We start from the raw sequence: 19548 nt of genomic DNA, 5'->3' as shown, positions 1-19548 counted from the left end.
GTTTAATATTGCAAAATAATAAAATCATCGATCTCTTTATGCTAAAAACAGGAAATCTCCCCTCCCTCCGAGTATCTTTTGACTGCATACATGAGCAACCAAGCAGTACTTAAAAACGTGCAAATCGCTAACCTTCATGAAACAATTTTTTCCTGATAATGTCATAAAAAGCTACATTTAGAAAAATGGTGATCCACCAAGTACCTTAATGATTCATATCACGAGGGAACAAAGACACTGAAAATGCTTTAAAGCATTGTTGGTGGAAGGCAATGAAAAGTGCACTTACATATTGAGTAGGCAAGCATCACACTTATGATGAAAAAAATACCAAAGAAACATTTTTAGTATAGAAAATAAAGGTTTTCCTTCATTTTAACTTTTAAAGCTACACATATAGCAACAATTTGCTATGCACTATTTTGAGTGTTGAAAATTTAAGTTTTATTTTACGTTACCAAGACAGTTCTGAAAAAATCTTTTTCCCAAAACAGATAAAAATACCTTTTAATACAAGCAGTAAATGTGGTTGGCTCGATCACAAATTTTTAAAACCTTTAGCTATGACGGAAAATAATACTTGTACAATGAAGTAATGAAGAAACTGCAACAGCAAATATATATATATTTCTTTTTTCAACCTACTCAAATTTAATAAACTAAAAACTTCTAAAGTCATTTATGATCTTGATTGGTATCAAATTTTCAACATTCTAGGGAACTGAACTTAGTATAAAATTAAATATATGACTTGAGGAAAACCATCTAGTTTGAATGGTCAAACTCATCACTAAGAGAACTCCTTAAAGCAGGTGTTACAAAGCTACATCAAATTGTCTATTAAATTATTCATAAATACAGAATAGAATCAATTTTCAATCTGCTTAATAGTTTTAGCCACGCAATATATGCTTTGGAAATTAATTTGTAAGTACAGAAAAACAATATAAAGTGCAGCAAGAGCTTAGTTCCCATATTTAAATGTATAAAAAAGTTATGCTTTTAGACGTTGCTCAGAATGAATTATGGATTAACAAATTCAAGGGAAATATTAAAATGCTATAGTTTGATCCAATTTGTCTTTCTTTGTGATTTTCTAAAAAATATTGAACAGTTAGTGAACTCGGAAAGAAGAAGTTATGGCAAAACTTTGATAACTTGCAACAAAATGGACAAAAATGATTTTTTCACCTAACTTTTTGAATATATACAGCACTGCAAAAAGAAACTTAAAATAGTACAATGAGTTTTCCTGTCAATAAAAAATTTTGTTGAATAGGATACAAATTTAAAAGTGCGTCAGAAAAAAGTGCCAGTACATAAAATTTTATTCACTATTTTAATTTACAAATAACTTGTTTTTTTTAAATTACTTAACCAAAAATTTGTGAAAAAATCTTTTATTGCTGTATTTATTGGGATCATAAGTGTGATACATAACACATAGACGATTAACTTAATGTGCATTAATCTATTGCTCTAACAAAATTATAATATTTAAAAAAGAAAACAAATACCAGTAGGAAAGAAAAATTTAAACAGCACATTTTTTTTTGGTTTCACTCCATAGTAACGACTTATTGAGAGTGCTGAAGAAACTTTCAATTTATTTATATATTTCTTCTTTTTAATTGAATATCAGAAACATGTTCTTTTTTCAATATTTCCAACCTTTGAAATTCAAGTAAAGATGAATATATTTGCATAAATTAAATGAATATATATACAGTAAAACCTGTAAAGTTGACCACCTTTGTAAGTTGACCACCGGTCTATGTTGACCGCTTTTGTCAGGAACGGAATTAGTCAAATATTGAAAGAAATCCTCTATAACTTGACCACCTGTCTATCTTGACCACTAATATACACCAAATTTGGTTTGGAGTATTGTAAAAAACCCTTTGTAAGTTGGCCACTTGGTTTATTTTTTAAAACTTTCTTCAGCAATTATTTTATATTTTATTATTTATTTATTTATCTTTTTTTTTTTTTTGATAGCTTTCCAAGAAAATTTTTAATGCTTTTACTAGCATTTTACTAGCTTTTACTAACATTTTACTCACTAAATAAAACCGCAAACATAAAGCTTATGCTGCTCCTTATTCTCCAACTTGTTTTTCATTTGTTATTCTCTATTTAAGATAGCCCACTCTCTGTTCAAAGAAAATAGGTGTCAGTAAAAAAGTGCAAGTTTTTTTCAGTTGCAATATGTTGTGGCAACACTGGAATTGTGCTAAAGAACAGGCCCGGATCTATAAATTTTGGGTCCCCTGCAACAAAATATGTAGGGCCTCTCCCTAGTAGCCTGCAGTGTCTATTTGTAAAGTTAACAAGTCTTAGTGCTAGTTTTTTTCAATTTCTAGGGCGTTAGCCCCCTTAAGGACGTGAACCCCCGCACTGCACGTACGCAGATGTGGGCCTGCTAAATAGTAAAGTCACATATTTCTGGTGCAAGGGATTAAGAAATAGGACATTTTACCTTTATTAACTGAGAGAGTCGAGCTTGTTGCTCTTTTTGCTATAAGTTTTATATAAAAAGGCTTAAAAAAGAAAGTTAACTGAACTTGAGATTAATAAAAAGTATGAAATATGAAAATTAATTGAAAAGGGAGAAAGCCAGAGGAAATTAGCTGGGCACATATGGAATTTCCAGAGTTAGTGTCTAATATGGTTGAAAACAAGAAAAAAATGACAAAAATATTTGAATAGTATTTTTAATTAGTGTTTGAGTTAAACAGAAAGAGTAAGGGTGAATTCGTCAAAAAATGAATACATGGTGCAAGAAATGACAAAAAAAAAAAAAAAAAAAAAAAATAATTACCGCCCTTTATAAGTTGACCACCTGTCTAAGTTGGCCGCCAAATTACTGCACCGCGAGTGGTCAGCTTACACAGGTTTCACTGTATATGCAATAAATAAATAAATAAATAAATAAATAAATATATATATATAAATTTATTTATTTATGAACATGAATGTAAAATTTGGTTCTGACAAAAGAATCAAGGCAAAATGAAGAAATTACTAATTAGACTTTAGGATATGGCAGTGACTTCATCACTAAAATTCTAATAAAAAAACCAGCACTCATACAGAATTTAAAAATTAAAGACTTAGAGATATTAAAATGATGAACTAAAGCTTCATCTCCCGAGGAATTTAATAAAAGCACCAATTTATTTAAACTACTATCCTTTTAATTATGACATTTTTTAAAAATAAAACTTTCCTTTTTGTAAAGCAGATTACGAAATAAAGCATGCAAACCAACATGCTTACCAATGCAAAAATGATTAAAATAGAATGAAATAAGAATCTGAAGTCACCTAAATTAAAAAAAAGGGCTATTCTAAAGAATACATTAAAATACATATCTTTTTCTTTCTTATAACTTAAAAGAGTTAAAAGTTATCACAGGTTTAGATTATTATATTTATATAGTAGCAAAAATGAGTACAAGATTCTCAAAATAATTTTATACAAAATGTAAAGATTTTCATATTGCAAGATTAAGAAATTAGACTTGAGCTTTGATATGAGTAATTCAATTTTCATTTTAAAAATATGAAATTCATTTTTGAGCTTACAAATACAGTACAAAAACAGTAAAATACAAAATTTTAAGCCAGCAGTTTTCAAACTTTGTTGACTTAAGAGAACCTTTAAAACTAAATTAGGCCCATTCCACATGTAGAAATATTTATCTTAAAGTAATATTTAAAGTAGAACAATATGTTATGGGTACAATATCTACAGACAATTGAATCGAAATAGTGCCTTTCTTAAATGAAAAATCTTAACACAAAATTAATGTTAAATAGCACTACCTTGAGCTTTAAGTGGCACATACCTTTCTATCATACAGATCCAGAACTCTCGTGTCTACAACTTTTTCAGATTTTGTAACTTTCTGACTGTTAGATCCTAGCTCAAAAAACAATGAATATGCTGTTCCAAATTTCAAATATTTGTGCCAAATTTCTTTCTTTTTTTGCTTATCAATCTGAATGAAAACATACATCTGTATACTAAAATTAAGTGGAGGTAATTTGCAACTGCATATGATCCGTGGTTTTTACTTTTTATTGTTATGCCGATTTTCCTCCACATGCGGACTGATACAATAAAAAAATCGTAAAATGGCTATTTTAGCTAAATATGCCTTATATCGCATACTAGTGAGAAAATCAAAAGTACCATAAACCAAATGCTAAAAGATTGCTGCAACATTTCAGAAACAATTCACTTTAATAATTATGCATGAATGTGGCATCAAAGAAGAAAAAAAAAAGTAATGTGTTTTCAACAAGTAATAATAAGTTGGTAACAATTTTATACAATTGAAATCAGAATTATTATTATCATTTTTGTTTAATTCAGTAACAAGTACTCAAAATATTTAAAATGTCTATGTATTTTCAAAAACATATTTCCTTTTCAAAAATTTTTTTTAATTGAGGAAAAAAGTCTTCAGTTTCGAGTCTTCCAGATTTTGAGACTCCAAAATTGGGGTGCTATACTGTATTTGGAAAGTGCAATGTGCTTGATTTTTTACATTATCTAACAAAATGCAGCCTTATCAATGTCAACAGTAGCTGCTTTTCCCAATCAATCTTCATTATGTTCTTTAGATGATAAATTTTATAAACTAGCAGTGTTATGTACATAACCTCGCGTGAAAGGAACAGTGACATAACTCAAAAAATACCGAAAATGAGACTTTTAATTGATAATACTTTTACAAAAGGGATATTTTATATAGATTAAAGACACAAGCCGCAGATAGCAAAGTTGCCAGTAGATGGCAATTTTGATTAAAACCTAATTTAACCTAAATTTGATAAAAACTTCTTGGAAACCTAAAAGACTAGCGCAAAAACTGCATGAAATAAACAAAAAGAATATTATTAACCATTTTTAAGGGGCATTACAATAATTAAGAAATTGTTATGAATGAAACAACAATAAATTACAAATTGCAGCAATCTAAAAAAATGATTTCCCGAAAAAGCTACTTTTTTGAGTTGTGTCACTATTCTTTTCAAACTGCAATATACACACTTCGACAAAAAATGTAAAATTTTAGATACCAGAAAAGTTACTTCTCATATTTATAGGAAAATTCAGAGTATTTTCAAAGAGCGTGTCGACAAGGAATCTTTTCAGTTATCAGGAATTTGTTGGACCCTGTACATATATATATATATACTTTTTTTATGTAAGGAACTGAAAGGTTCTGCGGAACATAGTTTGAAGACTACTGCTTTAATCCAGAGGGCTAAATTTTACTACATTTTGTCACAATATTATAAAATCAATAATTTTAAATGTACAAAACAACAAACCTAAAAGATAAACAAATACAGGATGTCTTAACTATTACAGCCTTATTATCTGAAATTACTGAAGTGTTGTTACACAGCCAAGCAGACATTAAGTTCCTTAGATGAGAAATACCATCAATATAATGATACTTAAAATTCATTTCTCATTTACATTTTTTATATATATTTTAATAAATGTGTAACACATAGTTTATAATGATGTAACATTCTATCTATCGATATAAAATTTCACTAAAAAGCAACACTAATCTTAACAATAAATCTTTTTAAAATTTGTTTACCCATAAATTTTAATAACAACAAAAAGAGTCTAATAAATGAGAGGGGAAAAAACATTCAGGAATGATTGCAGAATAAAATTGAGTATATTAACTGGAAAATATGGTTTTAAAATGAATACATTAAAAATAACAACCTCCTTTAAATAGTTTTAAAAATTTACGAAGAAATTGTAAAGAGATCAGAGAAAATTTTCCACACATTTATACATCAACAACCATCTTTTTATGGATATCTGTATTTCCAACAATCTGAAAAATGAAATAGAAATAACTCTAAAACAAGGTATATCAGTAAGAAAATTGTTCATTATGAAATTGAAAGATTCTAAAAAATAGCACAGTCGAACCTCGTTAGAGCAGAATTCCATGAAAGTTATTTCGCATTAACTGGATTTCATCTTATCCAATGAATATTAACTCACAGGACCAAATATGTATTTCATGTAAAGCAAAATTTCCAGTGAAGCGATTTAGCATTAACGAGGTTCAAAAGTAATCAATGAATAAAAGGCATATCACAGAAAATGCCTATTCTACCAAAAAGCATTATTTATGGAATATTTCATAGTAGCTAATTAATTTGGAACAGAATGAATCAAATGAGGTGATTTACCAGTAATATCACAGAACAGTAGTTTTTTTATTGATTGGTTTGGAGATGGAAAAAAAAGAGAGCAACAAAGTATGTAAAATTTCTAAAATGGTAAAATTCTTATAGTCAGTGCATGACAAAGAATTTCCTTGATTTTAATGCATTCACTTGATAAATGAAACATGGACATTTCATAATTCAACACCAGCATCTTTCAGAATGATGTATGGGTTGGGCAATGGCATGTATTTTTCATTAAAACAATTAACTTCCTAATAAAACATCAGAACAATGTTAAAATTTCAATTATAAAACATTATTCAATCATAAAAATATTATCATTAAAATTCTTATAGAAGTTGCTTTCATAACACAAACCAACGTATCCTTCACTCAGAGCACATTGGTCCGCTTCAGAGTTTTGTTAAAAAATTAATATTAAATAAGTTAATGAATTACACTTTCAAAAAATTTTGAGATTTGCGAGAAATGTTTAATGACACTTGGGGTGGAAATCAAACAGCTCATTTAATTTTTTGATGTGATAGAAAAGGAAAAGTAGAAACATGAATCGACGTACCCCATCTCTCCCTACTTATTAATCATTGTTTACAGCTTTTCAGCCTGAAAAATTGGTTAGAAATTTTCATATACTTACATTGCAGAACTCTTCGAAGGAAATTTTTCCATCAGCATCTTTATCAGCAAACTGAATAGTTTTATCAACAATTTGCTGCAATTGAGTATCTTTCAAGTTATTTCCAACCATCATTTTCAAAACAGTAAAGAGCTCGCCATTAGAAATATAGCCATCATTGTCAATATCATAAATGCGAAAAGCAACTGCAGGAACAAAAGCAACATGTTGCATTATAAAATATATATTAAAATCAAAACACAATATAACAAATTCTGAATGAACTTATTAAATAAGTAATAACTAATCAGTTTTTTCTACTTTCAAATAGACTTTCTAGATTTGAGAAGTTTTCTTTTCTACTTTAAAGCATTTTCTATTTTTTCTCCCCCATGTAATACTGGGTCCAGTTATAATTCATTTTACTCTCAATTAAACTAATGATTAAGAAAATTAATAACATCCCTACTTTAAGAGAAAAGTTAATTAGATGAAACATTTATAATTATTTCTAATTGTATGAGATCATTCTTAAAACTTCATTTATGCTTTTTTTAACCTGGTAAATACCCATTTTTCTTTTACATCAGCATTCAAAAATCATTCGTATAAACTAAGTTAGCTCCCTATTGCCATCGTGACTTTAAGGTTGTGTCAAATCTCATCATTTCCCTACAGGAGCATTATACCTTTGTTGACCAGTGTGACTTGAGTGGTGCAATACGGCTGCTTTATATTTAGGTTGTTGGTGCTAACAGAAATTGATATTTCAGTCACAGAGACACAAACTTATTTTGAAAATTAAAAACAATTTTAAACACAAGTGCACTTTAAATGTGATTTTTTCAACAGGAAATAATAATTTGGGTAGTACAGAGTTAACTTCATACAATGAAAAAACATAGAAATAATTTCTATGAATTTTTCTGTAATTTATTTTACTTTTAAATTACTTATTACATTCATCAGGGGTGAGTCAATTAACAACCGCTTTTGGAGAAGGAAAAATTTGACCTTAGAACAGTTAGGAGCAATTAAGAGTTTATTCAGGGTGTCTATTCCAAATCAGCCTTAAATTGTCCCGACTTTTTCAGGTTTCCACAGACTTTTCTATGCCAATAACATAAAATATCCTAGTGTCGAATTATATTTAAAGATAATTTCATTAAAAAAGATACAAAATAGTAATACACACATAACCTTTATCATAGATGATCTATACTAATCTTTTCACATTCTTTAAAATTTACCATCAAATTATAACTATACATAAAGATATTTCCATTTCACTTTTTAAATTTCATATATTAGTATTTAAATAAACAGTAACTAAAAATCAAAAGCACTAAAGAATGTACGGACATCCAAATATTAGTAGTTGAACAAAGAAAATAATTTTAATACAATTAATGAAGACAGGTTATAATTTAATGCAAAATGAAGAAAAAACATTTTTGAAAATAGTACGTATCATAGAGAACAAAAAACTTTTTTTTAAGAAGAGAAGAAAAAGAAAATAATTTAACACATTTGCTGCTGATACATTGCCTGTCTTGCATAATGTGGATGAACGCACGAACGGCGCTCACAGAAAATTTTTGGATCTGCAGAAAAATTTTTTAAACCGCTAACGTTAATTTTATAATTTTTTTTAAAAATAAATCCCTGTAAATTTCTGTTGAAGTCTTTTTTTGAAAACCTTTTAAAGCACATGTGTGAAAAAAATAATGGTTTTGGCAGTTTTCTTCTGTTGGTGAAAAATAAAGCATAAACAATATGTTATTGTAAAAAAAATAAAAAAATGATTTAAAGCACCTTTCTTTTTTTGTCTTTTTCATATTTGAATATAAATTTAATTCTTTATTCAAGGGTGAATTAGGCAAAATAATTATTTGCAGAAAATTTTCCAGTTAGGACTTGTGTTCGCATAAAGCTTTTCATTTCATCTAAGTCTGTACATTGCTCCTTTGCTTGGCAAAAGGTATATTTATAAAGAATTTTATACATAAATAACTGTTTAGCGTTACACCCTGGCGGATGATCAGCAGCCAGAGTGTTAAAAATATAAAACAATAACCTTTTAACTTGATCACATTTATCTGAATAATCTGAAAAAATATTGCAAAAATACTCTAAATACAAAAGGAAGAGGTAATTTTTATCTAGTGCTTCCCCTAACTTGAGAAAGGGGCAAGTGCTTCCAGACCCCAAAGCAGAACACTTGACGATGTAGTGCAACGCAAAAATATTTGACGAAAATTGTTCTGCAAGTACTTCAAGCATTGCATACACAAACAACGAATGTGACCTTTCTCACAAATGCCCTAAACCAAAATCGTTTCACACAGGTTTTTTTTTTTGTGCAGTTTTTAATATTAATGTTGCTGGCTATCATTTCTGTGGAACGTGAACTGATTGATATTCTCCAAAAATATTTTATATGCTTAATCAAATGCTTTAAAAGAGCAAAGATACAAAATTTTATAAAAATCCAAACCTACACTGTTCTAACCAGGGGTTCCGGATGAGTGAATATATTTTCCCTAAGGTGAAAGCATGGAGCCCAAGGATGCCATGCTGGCCAGGAAATACAGCAGGGGGTGCCAAAACAGCAGGCAATCACAGAATGAATCGTTATGCATGCGCTTTGACTTTGACATTCATTCAACCATTTCAATATGATGGACGCGGGAAGAGTTGCTCGATGATATGTTCACTTTGAATTAAGTAAAATATTGGATTAAAACTCAACTTTTCTAGGACTGATATCCAAAATAACAAGTAAGTACAGCTTTTGATCACTTTGTAGTTTTTAGGGCTTTCAAACATAGTTAAGTGTTTATAAAAGTATGTTTACTGCTTTTTATTGTTCAACCATTACTGTAGTGCTATTTCCATCATTCAAAATGCTACTAAAAATATCTATCATTATTTTCTTGAGTACTCGATAAGCAACATTTAATTAACAAAATAATAACCGGCTATAAGATTAGTAATAATCAAGAAGTGAGAACCTGAATAAAGATTATTCTTGTGCTTTGTAGATTATAACAGAAGAGCAAGCGGAAAAAATTGAACTGAAAAATAAATCTCTCTCCCTCTAGCTTTTTTTTTTTTTGCTTTTTCATTCAAGTGTTTGAATCATTTCCTGTTAGCGGTTATCAGGTTGATGTTATTTTGTAAAGCGGATAATATAGATAATATAGCGTTATAAATTTTTTTTGGTTTTCAAACTGTCGAAAAACTTTACGTGCATTTTATTTTGTTATTCTTGACTATAAGTTTGAACGTTTATGAAACTATTTCGTTTTTCCACAACTGTAATATCCTAGAATATTTTTGGCTCTTCCTGTAAATAATTCATAAATGTCTCCACACTTTATTTTCGGTATGGATCATGCTGTAGTAAATGTCATTAATATATTAAAACACATTGGTGAACAATTAATTGCAAAGGACGGATTCCAATGGGCTATGTAGCGCGTAAAAAAAGTGAGTGTAATTCAATGCCAAGTGAAATAAACCAATTCCAGAACTCTAGAACATTGCAATGACTATAATTTATTGTGCACTGAAATCCAGAAGGCGTTGAAAAGTGTTCAAAGGACGAAACGGTCATTTTGGGCTGAATACATAAAAGTGAATAAATGTAATTACCGCCCCCAAGCGTTCGAGCGTAAGATGGCAATATGACACATGGCTACCATGGAGAGCAATGCAAACTTCCACACTTCAAGTGATGCTTTACACAACATTATCCAGCTGCGGTTGGGGTAATTTATCCCATTCTTCTGTCAGTCACGGATAAGGGTGTCCTTGCGTACTGGTGGGCGTTGTCGACCAGCAAGACTGCTCTCCAAAGCATCCCAAACATTTTCAATATGAGTCAGATCTATAGAACGTGCTGGCCGTCTGATGGGTTTAATATTTTGAGTGAGCTAGACACTCCACAATGGCGATTGATAATGACATGTTACGTCGCCATCCATGAAAACGAATTTATCACCCTCAGCACCACAGAACACATGAACATGAGGCAGTAGAACAATATTAATGTATCACTAGCCGTCATAGTCTTGTTTGGAAGCACACGAGTGACGTACTGCATTTGATCATAATCCTACCCATACCATGACACAACTTGTAGGATACTAGTCCTTTTCTTTTATATTTGTCGGCTTGTATGCTGTACTATTCTCATGCCAGATTAGTTGTCGTCCACAATTAGATGACAGACTGAACCTGCTTTCATCTGAAAATAGTACACAAGCCCAGTTGACTTATCTCCAAATGCGAGGCTGAAGACATCGTTAAAAACGAGCAAAACACTGACTTGTTGACAATGGGATGTACAAAACAAGCTGAAGGGCATATAGTCTTACTGCATTCAAACATCTGGCTACTGTTTTTTGGGATATTTGCTTGCTAGTAGCAACAGGAAACTGCTTTGCTACCTCAGTAGCTGCGTTGCGCTGGTTCCCTTTTGAAGCTAGCACAAACTAATAATCTTCTGAAAGAAGTTTTGGATTTCGGGTCTCCAAAATTGAGGTCCCATAGCGTATACAAAAACATACATTTTCTTGAATGAAAGGAATAAGATACTTACACCTGAGCTTTGATTCTTTATCTCCTTTTACACTAAATTGTGAAACACCTTCAATGAATTCTGAAACGTAAGAGATAGAGAAAAAATTAATAGAAGAACAAGCACACCTAAGATCAATAACATTATATCATTCTTTAAGTATCATGATAGCATTTTAAGATAAGAATTCCTAAATGTCATTCTTTTAAAGATCTTAGCCACTAGTACTTTTTTACAGGAGTAAAAAAACCATGTCCTGCAACATACCTTTGAAATCAACTTCTCCATTTCCATCTGTATCAAAAATCTCTATGACTCTTTGTACAAGAGGATTCTGTTGCAATTCTGGAAGGGACATAAACTCATCAACGCTCAAAGATCCAGAATTATCCAAATCAAGTTTACGAAAACGTTTGCCCAATCGCTTGATTTCATCTGCATCAACTGGAGGGGAAAGTTAAACATTTATGTTTTGAGTAAGAAGGTACTCTCCTACATTTCAGAAAAAAAAAAAAAAGTACCAAAATTCAAGCAATGTTAATAAAATATCAGGGCTAGAAAAATCTTAAAACTTCTGCATAACCTGATGGGCATAAGAAAATAAATACCTTTGTGCATAACAGTAAAGTAAGAAAAACAACATTAAAAAAAGCAAATTTGCCCATTACAGCAGACACGTATTTCGGCGTTACAGGGAAGCAAAAAGCTTTTGTCGGACGTCTTTTCATCCATAGGCTCATTACTTTTTGCATTGAAAAAGGCGTTCCCTGTAACGCTGAAATGAGTGTCTGCTGTAATTGGCAAATTTGTACTTTTTTTTAATGTTGTTTTTCTTACTTTACTATTGGGCATGTTTTTCTAAAAAATGCATGCCCAAATAGAATTTTTATATACCCAGTTTTCTTTATTGTATATTAATAAAAACATTTAAATTTGTTGTATAGCATTAAACAGACAAAAAAATTAATTTAACAGCTTTATACCAAAATCAAGAATTATTTTAATATAAATCATGAAAAAATACAGCATGATAAGAGGTTTTTAAAATTTACAAAAGTTAAAACATATAAAAGGGAAGATCGCTTCCACACAAACCAGAAACAGCCAACTCTCTTTTTCTACTCTACTTAAGACAATTCCTGCTGTGGTAAGAGAAAACATTTTTTTTACACTCAACTTAAGGAAGATCGCCGACAACTCCTAATGATTTCATGTTTGTCTAAACAAGATTTTAGCAGTACTGTTTAAAGATGTGGTCTTTTTTCAATAAAGTACGAAATAAAAGTTTTAGGAAGAAGTATTTGACTAAAAATTGCATGCCCCGACGAGCACTTAAGAGTAAAAGATTCATGCCCGATCAGAATTTTTACGTACTCTGGGCAAGTTGAGCAATATAATTTTCGAGCCATGAAAAATACTAGTTCTAAAGTACCCCAAGCATTTCAAAGCATGTTACATTAACTGTCATTAACATTTAATGACAGTTAGTGCAATTTTAAGGATTAATTCTACACACAATAACTGTTAAAAAAAGTCATGTCAGCTAAAACCTTGTAAAACAATGAATAAAATTTCAAAATATCCTCAATACAATATGTGCAACATTTTTAGTTCACATCAGTAGCATAAATTCAGCGATTTTTTTTTGTCCATGCTTATCTTGAAATTTACTTCTTTCAAAACTTACATCTTTTGAATTTCAGTTACTCTGCTAATTCTGGACTCCAGTCCCCATGATCTGAACAAATAGCCAAGCGTATGTCAAAGAATGGGTTCAGAATCTCCTTTAATGTGACCAAAAATAGCCTAAAACTCAATTTTACCTCTTTATGACCAAATATTTCACTTTTGATCCTCCCCCTTTCCAATCTCCGACTCAAAAGTTCAATATTGACCCTTTCCAAAATAAGAATCTGGATCAGCTCTTGCTTTTGAACAGCAGAAAATGTAAGAAAAAAACACTTTCTCATATCAACAGTAATATTGTCCTCCGAATCTTGATGATTGATCCTACAGGTACTTAAAAACTTGTTATTGATGAAATTATAAAAATTAGTAAAATATAATTAAAGTGAAATGTTCAACAATATTGATGCAGATGAATTTCATCCAAAGTAATGTGTCCAGCTACAATAAGCTCGGCAGTATATGTCTCAGAAATGATAACATTCTCTTTAAAAAATATATAATTTTTAAATTCTCCTTCTACTCCAAGAATTTCAACAAAAGGCCCTGTCATCACTCGTTCTCATGATTTATGTCTAATCTCTAACTTTCGGTTCAATTCAAAATATTTATGAATTTTTTCCAAAATTAGAGCAATTTTTTCTGAGATGGAAATTAACAGACATTTTATGAATTACAAAAATATTGCTCGCTTTAAGCGGGTTTTGCTCATTAAAAACGAGTCCCCCTCCCTCCATTGACTTAACATTATACCAACCAATTTTTTTTTTTTTTTTTTTTGACTTCCTTGCTGAATCCGGGTTCTCGCTATAAGCAAATTCGACTGTAAAAAGTACTACAAAACAGTGTGCACTAAAATTCAATCTGAAGGAGTCATTATGGAAAAAATGAAATTAATTTTAAAAAAAAGTTCATGAGAAATGGCTTGTTTGTCATAGTAGACAACATTAAAAAAAAGGGAAAATTCAAACTAAAAAACAAAACTTACAGCAAAATTAAACATAAAAGTAATTGGATTCAGAAAATACCAAAAATAAATACTGTAACATTTTCCATATGTTGACTACTTCTTATTGACATTAATAAAACACAATATAAAATACTTACAGTTGGAACACATTTCCATGGGCAAAGACGATTCATTTCCCTGATAAAGAAATAAATAAATTGATAGTTTTATAGTTCAAATTATTAGAAACATAGAGTTTAAGTATTTAAAAATTTCAAAGCTAAATTGACTGACTCATTAAAACTGATGACTTTGTGATTATACAAATTATATAAAAATTTCATAATATTTTTAAAATTATAGCCCAAAAATAATAAAAATTTACTAATCTCCCATATAACAAATGATACTCTTAAACCATATCATTATAAAAACATAAAAAGCTTGAAAAATATGAAAAAACATTACACAAATTTTGGAATTTTTTCTTCTTAAAAAATAAAGTCTCTGTTTTAGGAATTTCTGTACAGAGGCGGCTTGAAAGAGGAATGATTTTGTGTGGGTGCTGCAATACGCTTTCAGGTAAATTCATGTGTGAGATTGAGTCATTAACAGATTTCTGTTTATTACTAGTTTCATAGACTAAAATAAGCTTTAGTATAAGATTAAACTTATTATAAGCCTTAAAAATAGATGCTTTTAGAATCGGCTCACTAAAAGCTATTTGGTTCACATGACTAAATTTGAAAAAAAAAAAAAAAAAAAAGTTAAAGGTTTTGTTCTGTGTACAACTTTTTGTTGCATTACATGTTAAATACAAGGAAAACATTTTTTTGGATTGAGAGTTGAGTGATGATCAGCAACAAGCTCCGACTAGGCTGTTCCCTAGTCCCTAATGAAGATTAATGGCCCTTTTAAAGCTATCTACCCTCTTGCCTATTATGGCCTCTTCCACTACAGTGTTCTGCATTCTGCGCAGCCACAACCCTACTAAAGTAGTAATTTTTCTTAATTTGTATGACACATTGAGTTTATTTTCTACTATTGTATATAATACTCTAATCATGCCCAGTAGCTTATCCACATTTTTTAAATTTTATTACTTTTAAGTAAATTATGATCTAAAATTAGCTGCACCAATGTGTAAATAATTTTTTTTTTAGATTTATGAAATTCCAGTCAACGATTCTATTTTAATTAAATGATTAATTCATAATAGAAAATGTATTAGAATAATATACTGATATTTTTACACCATAACAATGAATTTATGTATGTATAATCAGTTTATTTTTCATCTCGTCCAGTTTCTTCTGGCCTCCTGGACTTTTTACAAAAAAGTGGACAAAATAGTAACCCTGGGCGTAAGCGCCACGCTTTCTGTTTTACAAACAATGAAAGAAAAGTTGTTTCTTTTAGTTTTTCCCCTATCTTTACTCGAAATTTTGGACATTTTTTTGATTTTAGCTCAATATTTTTAATTAAAAACTAAAGAAAGACATGAAACACATTCTGGCATAATTTTATATTATCTTCCCGTTAGTTAAAAGACTTAAATTACAGTAAAAGCTAAACTGTGCGAAAAAGGCGGGACACGCCAATTATGAATTCATCAATTTTTTGCATAGTTGATTTTGGGGAAAAAAAGCGTGTTTAATAATGCTACTGGAAATTCAAAAGGAAAATTTCATTATATTTTATTCAAAACAACACATTTTGAACGCATTTCCGATCATTTCGAAGCAAGTTCCAAACATTTCCTTTTCCTTCTTTTCAAAATAGTTTATTTTCTGTAAAATGTTTTAAACTAAAAAAAAAAAAAAGACTATCCGCCGCATTGGCAATTCAAAAAAAAAAAAATTTTCTCGTAAATGCTGTGCCGCTCACATCCAAAAATACAGTATAGTTTTGGGATCCTTCTGTGCATTGGTCTATTAAGGACCAAAGGCAGGTTGGGAACTTGCTCCTAGTAGTACCTCTCATGTTTATAAATGACACTTTTGCTACTAGATTTATTGCACTTGTTTTTGTCTCCTCCCTCAACAGAGTATTTCCAAGAAGTACCAAATTGCTAGTTTTTCCTTCATTCTATGATATTTGGGTATCCTATTGACTTCTTTGACTTGAGAGCTTAAGAAAAGAAAAGTCCCACCAATGTATGATCTGCAGTGGAGATATAATTCCCAAAAAATATGTGAGCTTACAAATGCAAAGATAACTGCTAAAGAAGCTTAGTTTTAAAATTTAGCTTAGGTTAGGACATTAATAGCGTGAGCCTTTGCATTCGTTGGCTTACATAATTTGCATGAAAATTAGTTCCTTGTAACCTACCTCAAAGCTATACCTGCAAGTATTTATTTCTTATGATTAAAAATGTTTCTTTCTTTGGAATCCAGACAATTCCCTTTCTTTGTTTTTTTTTCTTACGTGATAGACTATGACTAGCTTGTGAAATACACCGCCAGCTCAGTCATTTCCAGCCGAGGACTGCAGTTTCGTGCTTATTAGCACTCATCAGCCCGGCATAGGAAAGTGACTGAGCTGGAGATAAAAAAACCCTTAAGGAAGCCAAGAGTGCGAAACAAACTGGTAGCTAATATAGAATTAGCAGACCAGACGAGTGACCGAAGCAATGGTTCGATTCAACTCGAAGATTGAACGCGAGGCAAGGTATATTCAGTAAATTACCGGCCCATTAGTCAGGGCTAAGGCAGAAATACATGAAATATACCGCCAGCTCAGTCATTTCCAACCGAGGACTGCAGTTTCGTGCTTATTAGCACTCACTTATTAGCGCCCATTAGCCCTGGCTAATGGGCGGTAATTTACTGAATATACCTTGCCTCTCGTTCAATCTTCGAGTTGAACCGAACCATTGCTTCGGTCACTCGTCTGGTCTGCTAATTCTATATTAGATACCAGTTTGTTTCGCACTCTTGGCTTCCTTAAGAGGTTTTCCATCTCCAGCTCAGTCACTTTCCTATGCCGGGCTGATGAGTGCTAATAAGCACGAAACTGCAGTCCTCCGCTGGAAATGACTGAGCTGGTGGTGTATTTCACTTCTTTTTGCTTTAGCCCTGGCTAATGGGCGGTAATTTACTGAATATGACTAGCTTGCAGATACTTTTAAGTTACATGAATAGATACTTTATATTTTTATCTCACTCTGATAATACATACAAAAATGCCAAATTTCACTGTGTTTTGAAAACTCAATCTGAATTACTTTCTTCTCTAACTGTGCTAACTTTTATGATATTGTAACAATCAGAATCATTACTGTGAGACTGCGATAGAGCATTTCAATTCCTATGTTGCTTTATAGGAAACAATTATTTCGAAACCACAGAATTAACTTTTTTTGCATGGCTTAAAGATTTGAAGAGAATTAGCTTAACTATGTGCATATACATATATTAATTTTAATAAAATATTGCGCTTTTTTTTAAATATATTTTTTTAAAGTGTGTAAAAAATTCAGGAGAATACATTGCACTGAGCATAAAATATTTACAGAAAAAAACGCACAATATCAGCATAAAAAACCGAAAATTTCAGTACCGTTTCAGATTTCATGCACATCGATTAAGATGTTTAGAAATGATCTCATTAAAGCAGGTTTGGGTTTTGGACTGTCCAAAACTGGTTTAGGACAGGACAGGTGGTTTTTACTGTCTAAAACTGTCCAAAAGTGTCCGAAACTCTCTTAAACTGTCCAAAACTATGCTAAAGCTAGAGGAGTGTAATCTAATTAATTTATTTTAATGCAATATTCTTAATACATAAATATAGATAATGAGTATTTAATAATATTTTTCTCCAAATGTACATTTAAAAAAATATTTTACTTAAAAAAATTCCAGTAACTAGTACATAAAAACTTCCTTATGTAACAGTTGGTAGAGTTATGAAAAGAAATACACAACACTACCAAGACAACAAATTTCAGTTTAACTCAAAGAAATGTTATTAAATGTGCAATAAATATTGATGTGAAAAAAAAAGCTTATTTTTTTTTAATGGTTTTTGCAAATAATTTTTACATTATGTTTTAATGAAAATTACTTTTGTAATCATAGATTAAAGAACAAGAAATTGATGATTACACACTTAATTATAAAACTCTTGCGCTTTCTTTTTTTAGTTCATATTTTTAATATAATACATTCTGTAACTACAAAAATTTGTAATTTATTGCATTTAAGTCAATCATTGAACTATATTTTGAACACTTTCTTTTGCACACATGCATAAATGTCGAAAAATTTGGTTAATGAAAAAAAAAACTTCTGCATACAAATTGAAATTTTTAATGAAGAATTTAATTTCTACCTAACTAGATTAAAATCAGCTGCATAAATAAGTTATATACTATATATATATTTATACTTGAATAGCCACATTGAATAAATGTATTAAATAGTCCAAAAAATAGTTTTGACACATTTTGTTCTGTTTTTGATATTTTCTCAAAAAATAGTTTTGGATACTTTCGGACACAAGGGTTTTGAACAGGATGGTAAAAACCTTGCCAATCCTGCTTTCATTTGCACACATGCATAAACATAGGGAAATTTGGTTACTATTATCAAAAAAAAATAATAAATAAAAAATAAAATAGACTCATGCATACAAATTGAAATCAAGAATTCAACTTCTATAAAAACTAGATTAAAATCAGCTGCACAAATAAGTTGAATGTTCTTATTAAATAAATGTTCAATCTAAAATCTTTAATTAAATCATCTTATTCTGTTTTTAATGATTTTTCACAAAATACAATTTTTCAAAAAACAGTTTTGGACACTTTTAGACAGTTTTGGACAGGACGGTAAAAACCAGGGTTTTTACCGTAGTGTCCAAAACCTTGCCACCCTGCATTAAAGTACCTGGAGACGGAATTGATTAAAAACTATGAATATCCATATTCAACACAGATTTTATATTTAAAACAATGTGATGCATATGAAATACAAATTTTCAAGCATAGGCGATGTGAAACAATTTGAGTGCTGTAATTTACTTTACGCAATTGAAACTGTTTTACACTCAAACCATTAGTTTCCGTCTTCCTTAAATTTCATGCAAAGTAGAAAACAGGGTGTCTCACCATTTTTGGTTGAAGCTTAAACTGTATTCTTAATTGAAAGAAAAATATTCAAAGAGAAAGGAAACTTATTTTTATTTCCAGTAAAGGAAGATCAACTAAAAGACTTGGCTGCAATGTGGAAAATCGACACTACCACCACCCGAAAATAAACAATATGCAAATTTGTGTTACTGAACGTATTGCCAAAGTAGTAAAACTAAATGCTTAAAAAAAAAAACCTTTTGATTATTTTTTAGCCAAATTAATAGCTCTTTGAAACTGATTCATTGCTCAAAAATGTGATTAGAAAGCATTCTTTTAGAGACACTAGAAACTTCCAAAAGGAAAGATTACTTCAAAAAAGTTATTGAGCCACAGAACTTT

At 30.3% G+C, this 19548-nt stretch overlaps 2 protein-coding genes across 2 annotated transcripts in view; both read right to left on the bottom strand.

Moving 5' to 3' along the window:
- Positions 1 to 19548, bottom strand: part of LOC129219854 (gastrula zinc finger protein XlCGF71.1-like) — a 246465-nt gene that overhangs the window by 191112 nt on the left and 35805 nt on the right. The window lies entirely within an intron of this gene.
- On the bottom strand, positions 1618 to 19322 carry LOC129221462 (calcineurin subunit B type 2). Its single transcript, XM_054855942.1, has 6 exons — positions 19186 to 19322; positions 14234 to 14273; positions 11708 to 11884; positions 11462 to 11521; positions 6877 to 7061; positions 1618 to 5875 (listed from the first exon to the last, which is right to left on the bottom strand). The coding sequence occupies exons 1-6, from the start codon at positions 19186 to 19188 to the stop codon at positions 5828 to 5830; spliced, it is 513 nt and encodes a 170-aa protein (XP_054711917.1). The 5' UTR covers positions 19189 to 19322; the 3' UTR covers positions 1618 to 5827.

Source organism: Uloborus diversus, chromosome 4 (genome assembly GCF_026930045.1).
Source record: "Uloborus diversus isolate 005 chromosome 4, Udiv.v.3.1, whole genome shotgun sequence".
NCBI lineage: Eukaryota > Metazoa > Arthropoda > Arachnida > Araneae > Uloboridae > Uloborus > Uloborus diversus.
The sequence above is the reverse complement of the archived record's forward strand: the minus strand, read 5'-3'. Positions and strand labels throughout refer to the sequence as shown.

Excerpts from the sequence above, each read along its gene's own strand:
- LOC129221462 (XM_054855942.1), bottom strand. Across the intron at positions 11,885-14,233 it reads CATGGAAATGTGTTCCAACT|TTGATGCAGATGAAATCAAG; the intron begins GTAAGTATTTTA and ends TTTCCCCTCCAG. Across the intron at positions 7,062-11,461 it reads TAAAGAATCAAAGCTCAGGT|TTGCTTTTCGCATTTATGAT; the intron begins GTAAGTATCTTA and ends TTGTTCCTGCAG.